Source organism: Mustela lutreola, chromosome 8 (assembly GCF_030435805.1).
Source record: "Mustela lutreola isolate mMusLut2 chromosome 8, mMusLut2.pri, whole genome shotgun sequence".
NCBI classification, from domain to species: Eukaryota; Metazoa; Chordata; class Mammalia; order Carnivora; family Mustelidae; genus Mustela; species Mustela lutreola.
The window spans coordinates 129,354,291-129,368,246 of NC_081297.1; the positions used below are offsets into that span (position 1 = coordinate 129,354,291).

The 13,956-nt window shown below is 37.9% G+C and overlaps 1 protein-coding gene across 6 annotated transcripts in view; it reads left to right on the forward strand.

The window, feature by feature from the left end:
• APAF1 (apoptotic peptidase activating factor 1) overlaps positions 1–13,578 on the forward strand; it is a 90,868-nt gene extending 77,290 nt beyond the window's left edge. For 4 of the 6 annotated variants that reach the window (XM_059186590.1, XM_059186592.1, XM_059186589.1 and 1 more), the window contains exons 24-28: positions 2,060–2,179; positions 2,493–2,618; positions 4,264–4,389; positions 6,075–6,221; positions 11,002–13,413. In XM_059186590.1, the coding sequence (XP_059042573.1) occupies positions 2,060–2,179; positions 2,493–2,618; positions 4,264–4,389; positions 6,075–6,221; positions 11,002–11,148 (666 nt within the window). In that variant the 3' untranslated portion in view covers positions 11,149–13,413. Of the gene's footprint in view, positions 1–2,059; positions 2,180–2,492; positions 2,619–4,263; positions 4,390–6,074; positions 6,222–11,001; positions 13,417–13,474 lie in introns of those variants that run through there. The other 2 variants (XM_059186588.1, XM_059186593.1) reach the window with 2 other exon arrangements.
• Positions 13,579–13,956: the final 378 nt, after the last annotated feature.

Genomic DNA, 13,956 nt, shown 5'->3' on the forward strand with positions numbered 1-13,956 from the left:
TGTTTATAGCACCAAGAGTTGTGAAAATTGAGATCTACCTTCGGTAGTTTTTGATCCTTTCTCTTGAGATAAATAAATCCCAAGTAGTTGTCATGTTTACCTGAACCAATGTATGAGAGTATATTGACTCTCGCAGGTATAAGAAAATTCTTCAGGATTTTAAAAATTTTACTATTTATACTGCTAAAAAATTTCTGTAGTGTATATACATCGCCAATAGTATAGCTAACGGTAGAGACATCTACAAACTCAACCTCAATACATTTTACTGATGCTGGTGAAAGTTTAGCAATTATGTAAGGTGATTCCATTAGTACATTGTTTTGGAGTCCAACCAAAAGAAGTATCTCTGTCATCATTGCCTTATGAGAAAACTTCTGCAACAAAAACTGTGAGGGCTATTCTTAATCTTCCCCTAGCAGTTGTCGAATTTTGTATTACATCTGCTCAGGAATGCTCTTTGACTTCTTAATGTGGGGGGCAGCAGTACGAACCTAAGTCAGGATTGAACACTGAATCAGACACAGTGAGGAATGGCAGTGCTGGTCACTTTGTATTTAATAATAGGAGCCACTGATTCTGTAGTCCAGTAAAGCTCAGAAAGTAGGAGAGAGTCAGAAAATTCCTAGTGGAAATGATCTAGGGTATTTTATGTTTAGTCACACTGAGTGTCTTTCCTTTCTGATATGTGGGGAAAACCTCTGTTTGCTCCCCTTCCGCCAACATACCTCTTTGAGTTCTTAAAATGCTGAAATTCCTAATTCATTCTCTGTAAAACTCCTCTCACTTCCAGCTCCTCTTATAGGGTCTCTTTGCCCCCTTATACAGATAACCTGTTCCTACCCCAACTTCTGTGAATGAGCACTTGGAGAGAGAGAGAGCGATCTGAGAGCCAGGGCTCAGTGGGGAGATGGCTGCTAAGTGTGGATAATAAAGGAGTGAAGAAAGGGGATAAGAGAAGTGTCATTTCTTTTACAGTTTTCCCTAAGCCTGAAAGCCTGAAAACATTTCTACGGTTGAACTTTCACCAGTAAAAAACTTGACCCAGAATATCACTAATGTGCATAACTGTCGTGGTTGCTGATTTTTCTTTATCTTTTTATTCCTGATGTTAAAAAATGGAAGAAAATTCTGTTCCAGTCTGCCTCATTGTCCACATTTCAGAAATCCAGCTTCATCAGGCCTGTTGGGCTTGTTTTTTTGAATATCTTCCTAACCTTTTTTTTTTTATTCTTTTACATAGCCTGTGTTTCAGCCAGATTGAACTATGAACCAGTCCCCATACTCTTGCCATGTTTTCCTGTTGCTGTGCTTTAACTCAGACATTCATTCCTTTTATTTGAAATGCTCTTCTCAGGTTGTGAACCACACTTCCAGCCCATACCTCAAGCCTACTTTGAATCCACTGTCTCCACCATTTCAATTTCTTCTCCTTCCTGTGCCTGAGGAATTCTTCCTGGAGCTCCATGTGAAAAATAATGTACTATATCACTTCCTTTGTCAATTTGAGGATTGCATTAGGGGATAGCTGATAGTTAAGATCTCTGAAACTTAGAATTTCCATGTCTTGGTTTGAAGCTGCTCTGGTCAGCTGACCTGACCTGGCAGGAGGACCAGTAGGATTCAGTAGCTTCAGTGGAGCTAGAATCTTCAGTCTTGGCCTGGCTTGTGGGGCTTAGGAAATTGAATATGTAATAGGGATAATTTTCTCTGAAAAATTTAATCAGAGGGTGAGCTCACTAGCATATTATAGCTTTTCTCTGTCTTCTGATATCATTAACTGCTCTCTAAGCAACTGAAGAAAATGAACTTTATTTAGGAGGAAAAATACTTTATTCTACTTCTGATCAAGGTAATTAACCCCAGCTTTTCTTTTCTCTGTCTGTAAAATGGAAATACCTTATTCTTTCTTGGTACTCTTCTTTGTCTTACCAAAATGCCATGAGAACAAAAGTTTTTAATAGTTTTTAATAACAAAAATTATTACTGCACTCCTCCAATGGGATATCATGAGGAGAGGGTTAAGGATTTATAACAGACTTATTTCTTTGATATTCAGGTATGGAATTGGCAGTCAGAAGAATATGTCTTTCTACAAGCCCATCAGGAAACAGTGAAAGACTTTAAACTCTTGAAAAATTCAAAACTGCTTTCCTGGTCATTTGATGGAACAGTGAAGGTAATTTGAAGCACAGGTCTCTTTTTTAAAAAAGCATTCCAATGTAATGATTATATTTTGAAATCTGCAAGCAGATGGATGGTAAGTAACTACTCAGATTTTTAGATTTCTATTTTCTCATGCCTGTTTTCTGTTTAGTGTAGTCACCTACATCTGCTCTGTATTTAAGAGCGTCTGTACTGAAAGGACACTTAAAGAGGTCAGAACAACCATTGTGCAAAAACTCTTGTTTTATAGCTATGTATTCTAGATAATTATGCTCAGTAATACAAAATGTTCTTATAAGTGTCAACTTCTGAATTTTTTTTTTAAGGTATGGAGTATTATTACTGGAAGAATAGAAAAAGATTTTGTCTGTCACCAGGATACAGTACTTTCTTGTGATATCTCTCCTGATGCTACCAAGTTTTCATCTACATCTGCTGACAAGACTGCAAAGGTAGGCCAAATAGTTGAAATGTGCATGCATAAAAGTTTGGTATTCATTATGTATTATTAGTTCAAATGACGTGTAGTATGTTTCTGTCTATGTGTCCTTCTCATATTTTATGAGTTTTTAAAGGATGACATTGGCATTTAGGTGTCAGATAGATGAATAACATGAGGGCTTTGATTTCTAGCTTACTGATGACTTTTTGTCTGTTACTAATAAAATGTAGTTTCTACTATTTTTATAGGTGATAAGCACTGAAAGGGACTTATATTTAACTGCACATCCACAATAAATGTTTATGTAATTATCTAAGTTGATACTTTTGAAAATCACTTTCCAGTGAAATGATGCTGCTGGTTGGGGACATTGACTACTCCATTCTCTTCTTTTTTTTTCTCTTTGTTAATGACCTCACCATCTGCCCATCTTACCCAACTACAAACCTTGGAATTATGTGGGGCTCTATCCTGTCTTTCATGCTCTGTTGATTACTTCTCAGGGTTTTTTTGGCTTGTTCTTCTCTTCTTTGTCCCCACCCAGAAGATTAGGCTCTCCTCCTTCATTGGTAGACCTACCTGTGGTCTGTGCCTCTTCCAATTTTATCTTTCCTACGGCTATTTGAGTCTCCAGTTGAAACACCTCTGTAACCGGTGTTTTATAAGCCAGACTTGTTTGCCCATGACCATCTCTTTCTGCTCTGTTGTTCCTTCTGTGCCAGGCTACTTTTACCTCCATCTCCTGGGCATGTGGTTTGGCTTGACACAAACTCCTTTTTTTACCTCGAAGCATTATGACTCACTCATTCTTCCAGACCTAGATTTGATGTCAGCTCTTTAGTGAACCCTTTCCTGGCCCTCAGGCAGGGTGAGCTTCTCTGCCTTCAGTGTTCCATTACATATTACTCAAGTTTCTTAGAGCATTTACTTCATATAACTATTAACTTAACAATTCATAAGTCTGTATTCCTGATTAAACTATAAAGTTTTCAAAGACAGGGACTGTATCCAGTTAATCTTTGTACCGTCAGTTCTTAGTTCACAGTGTCTGGAACATGGTAATTTCAGTAAATTCTTGTTAAATGATGATGACAGAACCACAAGGGAGAATACTGGAAAGAAAAAAAGAACATTTTGGCTGCTGAGACAGTAGGATAGTACAGTGACTAACCTTTAAAGAACACTTGGCATATATTAGGTCCTGTGCTAAGAATTTCGCTATTATCTCATTTAATCTTCACACCTCAGGTACTGTTGTCCCATTGTACAGGTGCTGAGACTGAAGCTAGAGAAGCTTATGTGGGTGTCCTAGGCCACAAGGAACTAGTCAGTGTAGGGGAGCCAGGATTCACACTCACATTGGCTTCACTCTAAAATGCTCTTAACTGATTTGCTGTTCTTTCTAAAGAAGTTAAGGTTAAAGAAGCTGTGATTTTGGCCCTTGAGCTGAAGTTAACTTCAGTAATTAAAGGGAAAGTCAGAAAAAAAAAAATGTTGCAAGTTGGAATTTGGGCTTCTAATGAAAATTTATGAACTGTGGAATGTTAGACTTCCCATATGATTGAATTTATGGCTAACTGACCCTTAGGGGAGCATTTGCAGGTACTTATTTTTAGTGTATTTACTATTCCTAAACCATCCTAATTGCCTTCCAGATTTGGAGTTTTGACCTTCTCTCCCCTCTTCATGAACTGAGGGGCCACAGAGGCTGTGTGCGCTGCTCTGTCTTCTCTGTGGACAGTACCCTGTTGGCGACTGGAGACGACAATGGAGAAATCAGGGTAGGATGTTTGCTGACATGAAAGCACTGCTCTTTCTGTAGCTTTGGCTAATGCTCTGTACCACACTGGGGACATTGTTAATGTGACTGGGCAGCACAGGCCCTGGGGTTCTGGTTGGATGAGGCATTGTTTGCTTTGTTTCCTGTGCACGTTTTATTCACAGCAGCACTCCTCTGCAGAAAAGAATTCATTTTAGTTAGAGTGAAGTATATGAGTTAGAGTCTGTGCACGCAAGGAGGCAGATGCCCAAGTTATTTGCAGTTGGCTGTCTGCTCTTAGCTTGAGAATGACTCATCGGAATTCTTGGACCCGAACCAAAGATTGTTTATAATGGCAGAATTTGAGGAAAATAATTTTATAAATTGTTAACTAGGTTGTAAGTGAATAAACGGCAAATTCTGCAGTTTCCAGCACTGAAAGAAAAGATCTCTTAATGAAACCGTGTCTGTTAGATAGTCCACATTTACAATGTGGCTGTTGCAGTCCTCATGGGCCTGCCTGCTTCTAGTTGTGTTAGGATTCGGCAGTTGATGGGAAAAATTTGGGCCCCGGGATGGCTGCGTTAGTAACAAGTGTATTTGAGGAGCATCTTGGTTTTTGTTTTTTGTTTTTTGTTTTTTACAAAGGAAGATTTAAAATTCATAAGAGAGTATGCAGTTTGCAGGAATGGAGGCGTTATTAGATAGGCTGTCCAGGACAATTAAGTTTCTCTTGCTTGAGGACTGAGTTACCAGCCTTCTCTGTTCTAATAAAGGCATATCAGCTGAAGTGGCAGGGCTGCTCTGGGAAAATTCATTTTGCTCTGAGTTCTCTTGGATGAGAGTGCTCCTTTACTGTTTATGGAGTATTTCATATTTCTGAAACCCCTGAGGAAATAAATTTAAACAAATGTTATTTAAAAAAAAATTTTTAATACATTAAACAAAAATTTTTTCTACTTGATTATTCAAAATGTAGGAAAGCTATTTATATGTGTGTATACATATATATCTAGCTATCTTGCTGAATTCTTTCTAATGAATTTCTCCATTTGATTCTCTTGCATTACATTTATAAATGATGGTTTTGGTTGTTTTCCCTTGCTGTTGATGCCTCTGTATTTCTTATTCCTTTTCTGATGGACATTTATTTGAAAAATTAGATTATTACATATATTAGTTATCACTGGAAATAAATGAAAGCATTAGTATCTGTAATTAATCTGGTCTATATTATACATATAAAACCCTGTAGGGATTTATTGTTTAAAATACGTTTGCATGACTTTAGGTGTTTGAATGACCTCTGTCAGAATTCTTAGTGGTAGATACTGGACTAGAATTCTATGGTTTTTTGTTTGTTTTTTTAAGGTAGTTTCTTAGGCCTCTTTTTTTGTTCCTTTCTTCTTCCATTATTTTCTTTTTATTAAATGAAAAAAGTCACAACATTCTGACTAGTTGTTCTAAACTCTCTTGTCTTTTTTGGAGTATGGTTAATGATCAATATTTTAAGTAATGCATTTTTATTATAATTAACGTTTTTTAAAAAATTGGATAAAGAATGCAATCTAAAAAAAACTCCTAAGGTATCACTGAATTGTAATTATATTTTTAAGAAAGATTTCCAAATATGTTCCAGTAGAGATGGAGAGATATATAATACTTCTGGATGACCCTGTTAATGCATTGTATATCCTGTTTGTATAGATATGGAACGTCTCAAATGGGGAGCTGCTTCATTTGTGTGCTCCGATTTCAGTAGAAGAAGGAGCTGCTACCCATGGAGGTTGGGTGACTGACCTTTGCTTTTCTCCTGATAGCAAAATGCTTGTCTCTGCTGGAGGATATCTTAAGGTAAGAGTTCCTCAAAGACTGTGAAAGAAAAGAGCAGCCTATATCCTATTTTCCAAGCTATTTTCACTTCCTGTTTCTCATTTGGGCCTCCGACAACCCAGCAGAGTGGAAGGGCAGTTACTGTTATTCTCATCTGGTAGCAGTAAGACAGATCTTTAAGGTGCTTTCCTCAGCTCTCTTGGAAGTTTTTTTTTTTTTAAAGATTTTATTTATTTATTTGACAGAGAGAAATCACAAGTAGATGGAGAGGCAGGCAGAGAGAGAGAGGGAAGCAGGCTCCCCGCTGAGCAGAGAGCCCGATGCGGGACTCGATCCCAGCACCCTGAGATCATGACCTGAGCCGAAGGCAGCGGCTTAACACACTGAGCCACTCAGGCGCCCTCTCTTGGAAGTTTTGATGACAGTGTTAGGAATGTTCTCTGCCCAAAGCTCTCATACTGTCCCATACTTAGATGATCAAAATGACTAGAAAGTTGGGTGTTTAACTTAATTTTATTTTCCATGTCACTAATTGTTAACTCTTGGTTGAAAGTCTTTAAAAAAATTTATTTGTGAAAAAAAAAATTCTTTCATGAATTTTTTTTTCTTAAATATTAGTAGTAGTAGTGGTTGTTGTAGCAGTAGTGAGAATAATAGCAGCAACATATTGCTTTATTTTATAGCCTACAAAATGCTTTCTTTACATAATCTCATTAGCCAGCTTTGTGAAGCTTAAATTTAATTATCCTTGGTTTATAGATGAGGAAACTGATGTTCATGGAGGTTGTGTTCCTAAAGTTATACAGTAAGGTGGTTTGTGTAAACTTATTAGAGAATACAGAGGCCAAAGACTGAATGTGTTGTGGTGCCTCAGGGTCATTTTTTGGTGCTTGCATCTATTTATTCATCAGAATATGTTAAAGGTGCCTGGGTGGCTCAGGTGGTTGGGTGTCTGCCTTCGGCTCAGGTCATGATCTTGGGGTCCTGGGATTGAGTCCCACATCAGGCTCCCTGCTCTTTGCCTTCCATTGTCTTATAATCTGGGGGAAACAGACAGTAAATTGTCTCTAAAGTATAGGAGGGTTCTGGGACATGTCTGCTTAAAGATAATGGAGTTAGCAGAGGTTTCTTAGGGGAATGCTTGGGGTGAGTGTTTTGAATGGTGGTTCACTTGAGAAAGGGATTGAAGATACTACATATTGTACAGGCTACTTAAAATAGATTCCAATAAATTAGATCTTACAGTACTTTTATTTCTCCCTGAAAACATCCAAGTGTAGGAAATGATTCTGATTAATTATCTGACACTGTATAGATATTCAAAAAATTTGAAGTTTTTTTAGGGACGCCTGGGTGGCTCAGTTGGTTAGGCAGCTACCTTCGGCTCAGGTCACGATCCCAGCGTCCTGGGATCGAGTCCCGCATCGGGCTCCTCAGGGAGCCTGTTTCTCCCTCTGACTCTGCCTGCCACTCTGTCTGTCTGTGCTCGCTCTCACTCTCTCTCTGACAAATATGTAAATAAAATCTTCTAAAAAATTTTTAAAAAATTAAAAATTTGAAGTTTTTGGTTATATGAGACCCACATAATTGCAGTTTTACTCAGCATAAAAATCTAGCTTATAAGAAGAAGGACAATTTTTAGCTGTATGAGGGGATGTTTGTTAGAGCCCTCTTCAAAGAGTTTGCATTGAGAATACAATGCTCTTTATAAAATGTTGCATTGAACTATACCTTTTGGGGCACACCTGTAGTTATGGGGAGGGGGATCGTGAAACTATCACCATTTGTTTTCCTTCAGTGTAAAGACAAATTGACTCTTAGACTGCTCTGAGCATGATGCAGGGGGTCTTGAGCTCCATTAATTAACTGCTGAAATACTTAGTTGCTCAGCTTTGACACTGAGCTTTTAGAGACCATGTCATATGGGCCCCATAGAAGGCTGTCACGTAATTATGAATCTGGCTTGCAAGATGTGATAGTAATTAGTGACTGGATTTCCAGAGTTCTTGGAGAACCTTGAAATCAGCAGCAGAATAGGTGTCTGTAGTGTAGGGGTTTGTGTCTTAAGAGTGCAAGAGCCTATAGACTATACATTCAGTCTGTATGTTTGAATGACAGGCTTTCTTCCCTCGGGTTTGATTACTAGCCTGGTTAAACTGATTGTGATCTAGCCCAGCCTGCATCCACCCAGCAAGTTAATGAGACTATCAAAAGCACAGAGCAAATTAAAAGTAAAAAGGAACAGCTGCTATAGTGTCCAAAGAAATGGGCCTTTTGAGTTTGTTTACTAAGGAATCCAAGCTATATAAATTGAATGTCAGTAAGATAAAGTAGATATCCAGTAGCTAAAAAGCTCTTAACTTTCAAACTTATTTCTATCTATAAAGTAAAAAGGTAATGTAATTTAGCTGTTTACTTGCGTTATACCATGAAGTACATACTGTTAGAATGACAATTCCACATTAAACCATACTTATGAGAAGAAATTCTGATTTGAAATATGGAATACATGGTGATAAATGCAGGTGTGCCATTCCTTAGAGGCGATAGAATGTAATGGTCAGGAGAGTGAGTCTTGGGCAGATTGCCTAAGGTCAGAGCCTGGCTCTGCCCCTCATTAGCTTTGTGATTTACAGAGATTGTTTAATCTCTCTATGCTTTGATTTTCTCATCTGTAAAATGAGTATAATATCTATTTCAGATTTTGGGAGGGTTAAAGAAGTTAACACATGTTAATATACGTAGTGTTAAAGGAGTTAATACATACATACATAGTGTCGCATAGTGTACCCTAAGTAAATGTTAGCTATTTTAATTCACTTTATTTCTTAAGCAGATTTAGGTTCACAGCAAAACTGAGCAGAAAGTATAGAGTTCCCAAATATCTCCTGACCCACACATGCTGCGTCACTATCACCAGAGGATCAGTAGAGTGGGACATTCGTTACAGTTGATGAACTTCAATTGACACATCACTAGCACCTTAAGTTCATAGTTTACATTAGGGTTCACTGTTGGTGTTCCTTCTGTGAATTTTTCTTCTTAAGATTTATTTATTTGAAAGAGAGAAAGAGCATGCATGCATGTGTGGGGTAGGTGAGACAGGGGAGAGGGAGAGAGAAAATCTCAAGCAGACTCCTTGCTGAGTGTGGAGCCCAACATGGGGCTCAGTCCAGCGACCCTGAGACCATGGCCTGAGCTGAAGTCAAGAGTTGGATGTTTGGGGCTCCTGGGTGGCTCAGTTGTTAAGCGTTTGCCATTGGCTCAGGTCATGATCTCAGGATCCAGCCCGTATCAGGCTCCCTGCTCAGGGAGAGGCCTGCTTCTCACTCTCCCACTCCCCTTGCTTGTGTTCCCTTTCTTGCTGTCTCTTTCTGTCAAATAAATACGTAAAATCTTTAAAAAAAAAAAAAAAAGTAGGATGCTCAATGGACTGAGCCACTCAGGCACCTCCATTCTGTGAATTTTGACAAATGTATAAGGACATGTGTCTACCATTGTAGTAGTATATGGAATAGTTTCGTTGCCCTAAAAATTCCCTGTATTAGTTGTTTTTAATGTCATTGTTTTTTAGTCCATATTCAAGTTAGTGGCCAGTGTAGTGTTTCTGAGTGGTTTGTTTGAATAGAGGGAGAGGTGGTGGGAGCACTAGATTAGGAACCAGAAACTGTTCCAGCTCGGCCACCTGCTGGCAGCATCTTGGGTGATGAGGCCTTTTTTCTCTCAGAACCGTGGTTTCCTTATTAGTAAAATGAGGCAGTTGGATTAGGTGATCTCTAAGGGCCTTACTGTCTCTATGATTTGCTTCTAGTGACTAAAAACTAATGAGTCTTAAGTAGGTGGAATGTGTCCTCTGCAGTCTTGTTACATTGCTATTTTATAAAGCAAAATTGTCAGTTCTGAAAAATTTCGAGTTAGTACGAGTTGCGTCAGTGAGGTTTACTGAAGTCCATAGGGTAGACTTTCGTCAGTTACTATTACTAAGTGAACAGAAATAGCTGGCCCAGTCAGCTGCTAGAATGCTAGGCACTGCCCCAGATACAAAAATGCGTGACACCATTATTTGTTAATAATACTCTGAATCTCAATGTCCCTTTTCAAAAGGTGTTCATGTACATTGTCTCTTTTGCCCTTGTTTCAACTGTGAGGTACATGAGTAAGCTTTATGATCTCCGTCTGGTAAATGACTGGGAGCACTGTAATCTTAGGGAATTCAGTTATCAGGAGGAGAAAGGGAGGATTTGGCCAGAGCACCTGCTGCATTTGAGATGTTCAGTATTTATTTAGCAAATAAACGTATAGGCTATTTTAAAGAAACTTGGTCATCGGCTCTCAAATCATTCCTGGTGAAAAGGAAGATTCAGTAGAGAGAACATTCTGTCTAGTAGTGTCTATCAGAATACCAGTCTGTCTGCAAAGGGACATTTTTAAAGAAAAGAGGGGCATTTTCTTCTATTCATTCCAATGAGAAAGACCAGCAGGCAGCAGAGTTCAGTGCAGTCATAGCCATGGTGGACTTGGTACAGCCTTGTGTCTGTATCTTTCAATGGGCTGCACATTTTCCCAGCATGCCTTGTAGTGGGGCTGTGTTTGGTAGCTTTGAGGCGCAGTCACCAGGATAAATCAGGAGAGGCTGACCAAGTTGATTATACTATATTCAGCTTTAAACCTTAGACTTTTTCCCCTGCTTTTGCTCAAGTTTGAGAGTGGGGAGGTGATAGGGTGAAGGAGTTGGCTGGCACTACAGTTATTGCACAGAGTAATTACCAGTCTAATGAGCATTTTCTTTTTCTCTGAACAGTGGTGGAATGTTGTCACTGGGGAATCCTCACAGACCTTCTACACAAATGGAACCTATCTTAAGAAAATACACGTGTCCCCTGACTTCAAAACATATGTGACTGTGGATAATCTTGGTATTTTATATATTTTACAGATGTTAGAGTAAAGTAGTTAAGAATTAATGTAAGTTGAACTCTTTTTAATTATGAACTGGAAAAAATTCTAGTGAAACTCTATATTTCGACTTTTTATAAAGCTGTGAATTGTTTTGCAGTTACTGCATTCATTACAAAAGTGTTTGTGGTTGGATGAATAATATTAATGTAGCTTTTTCCCAAATGAACACACCTTTAATCTTGTTTTTCATAATCATCATCATTATGGTGAACAGTTTGTCCTTAAGATGCAAATGAAAATGTAAATACGTACCTTGTTATACTGTTGGTAAAATTCTCTCTTGACGCATTCAAATTGGTTGACATAATTAATGAGAATAATTTGGAAGAAATATGTATTTTAATGCTGTTATTAAGCAGGCTGTGCCTCAGGAGAGCAGACCTGCCTTCTGAACCACATATACCCCAAGGGGGATAGTTCTCCCAATTACAGTCTTGGTGCTTATTTGCACCCCTTAAATTTGCTTTTAAAATATTATGTCTGCTTGCACAGTTTGCAGCATTTCTTTTAATTCACTCGATACATGAGTGTTGGATTTCAAAAGTTCTTTGAAGCAAGAGATCTTGTAAAGCAAAAATTACACCTGTTGAAGAGAGATTTTATTGCTCTTTTTCTCACTAGCTGATGGCAGATCTGTGCTGCAGCTGGGACCCCAGTTGTCTGTCTCTGAATTGGGTGCTGTCCTGCTTGCTCTGGTTTTCTATGTACCAGACTTGTTACTTGACTGAACTTGACCTTTCATAATCCTCACTTTCCTCTTTTTTTTTTTAAGCAATTGTTCCATAGTTAAATTTTTATAAATTAGAATAACTGGAGAGGAGCCGGTTTTAACAGAAGATACGTTTTAACAGAATATTTCTAAGAAATATAGTAAAAAACCATTTTCTTCTAACTCTGTTTACTCAGATGAATGGCACACGGTCAGTGCTGTTCTAAGTGAATTTCAAGAGAATTCTCAGTGGTTTTCTATGCAGTAGCAAAAGAGTCATTGTGACTCTGGAAGATGTCGCTTCTAACCTCCCAGCCATTCTGTTTTCCTCCTCCTTTTCCCACCTTCTCTCCTTTCCTTCCCGCCCTCCCTTCCTTCCTCCAAGGTTCATCAGGAAAGATAGCTCTTGAAGGGAACAAGTGTATCGACCGGCTTTTTTTTTTAACCTCCTGATTAGGAACTTTAATTGCAGTTTAAGTCTCCATTTCCCCTGACAATACACTGTTAAGGGAAATGGCAATAAATTAATAATATATGTGGTTCATATAAGAAAATAACCAAAATTCAAAAATTTTGCTGCTGCAATAGAAACTAAATCAAAGAAGTATTAGTGTTAATAGTAAGTAAGTAGTGAGCCAGTTTCTGTTTTGGTGTGTATTAGATGTGGTGTAGGTAGGAGGGCCTAGACCACTCCAGATGTATTTTTAGATTAAATATCACTATTAGCATTTAAGGGAGCCATAGATAGAATTATTAAGGAGATTTTGCTTTTTTTTTTTTTTTTTTTTTTTAATGATGGGTTGAGGAACTAGTTTATAGGCTTACTGTGATTTAAGCAAATGTGATGTGAAAATCTTAATTTTATGAAAGAATTTCTGTAAATGAATGTTCTGCTTAGAGTATCCAAATCATAATTTGATTTGCATACAGTGTTTAGGAACTCATTTATAACTCGGAGTATAAAGTATTAACTTTTAGAATTAAAAGCTATCTGACTTTCGTCAGTTACTATTAAAGTATAGAACAAACATCAGCTTTTAAAAAATCTTGATTGGCCTTTGTCTTTAAAATAAAAAGAAAAATGGGAAGAAAAGGTAACATGACAAAAAGACAAGGTAAAAAGCAAGGTAACGTGAAGGAAAAAGGGAAGTCTAGCGTCATGGAGCTGCAGTTTTCCAGGCAGCTCAAGTGGTCAAGTCAAGGGGAGGGTTTTGTTTTGTATTTGCAGATGAGCATTTTTCAAGCATTTTTCCCTTGCTTTATTTTTTGTAATGGAAATTACATTGCATTTTGTATATGTAAAGTTTTTTTTTTTACATTGTATGTGTCTTGTATGTTTTGAAAACTGTTTTGTATTTATGATGCAGGTCACAATTTTTTTTTTTTTTTTGGTATACATTTTAATACATGAAGTAAAAAAATTTTATAAAAAATAAAATTTCTAAAATATTTTTGAAAAACATTCTTGATTGTTTCAGACTCCTTGCTTGTCCTTTGTTGATTAGAAAACAAATGTGAAAGGCCTTTAAACCGAAACTGTCATCCTTTCTATTAATGCTTTATCAACTATGTCTAATTTAATTTTATCAAAATTTTATCTCCTCAGTTTATCTCTGATTGCTACCTGATGTGACTGGCATGGTGAAGAGCTTGTAAAGAAGAGAATTCACTTATTTCTTCTTTCATTCAGTAAATATTTATTGAGATCTACCATGTGCCTGGCATTTTTTGTAGGAATTGGGGATATAAAAGTGAGCAAACAATCTTTTTCTGACTGTGGTATGTGCCAAGGAGAGGCAGAAAAAGAGTAAATAGAATCTATAGCATATTAGTTGGTATGTTTGAGTGGGGAAGGGGAGAAGCTTTACAGTTTTAGATGGATGTGCTCACGGAGAAGGACTTGAGTCCACACCTGAAAGGTGAGGGAGTGAGTTATCATCCAGGTATCTGGAGAGATTCCCAAGCGAGAGCGTGGTGAGCGCAGACAGGACAGTGGATGGGCTGCTCTGTTACAGAGCTGGCAAGGAAGCTGGTTTGCTGCTGGAGAGTAACAAGAGGTGCATCACCGTGCAGGGCCTCCTCGGCAAC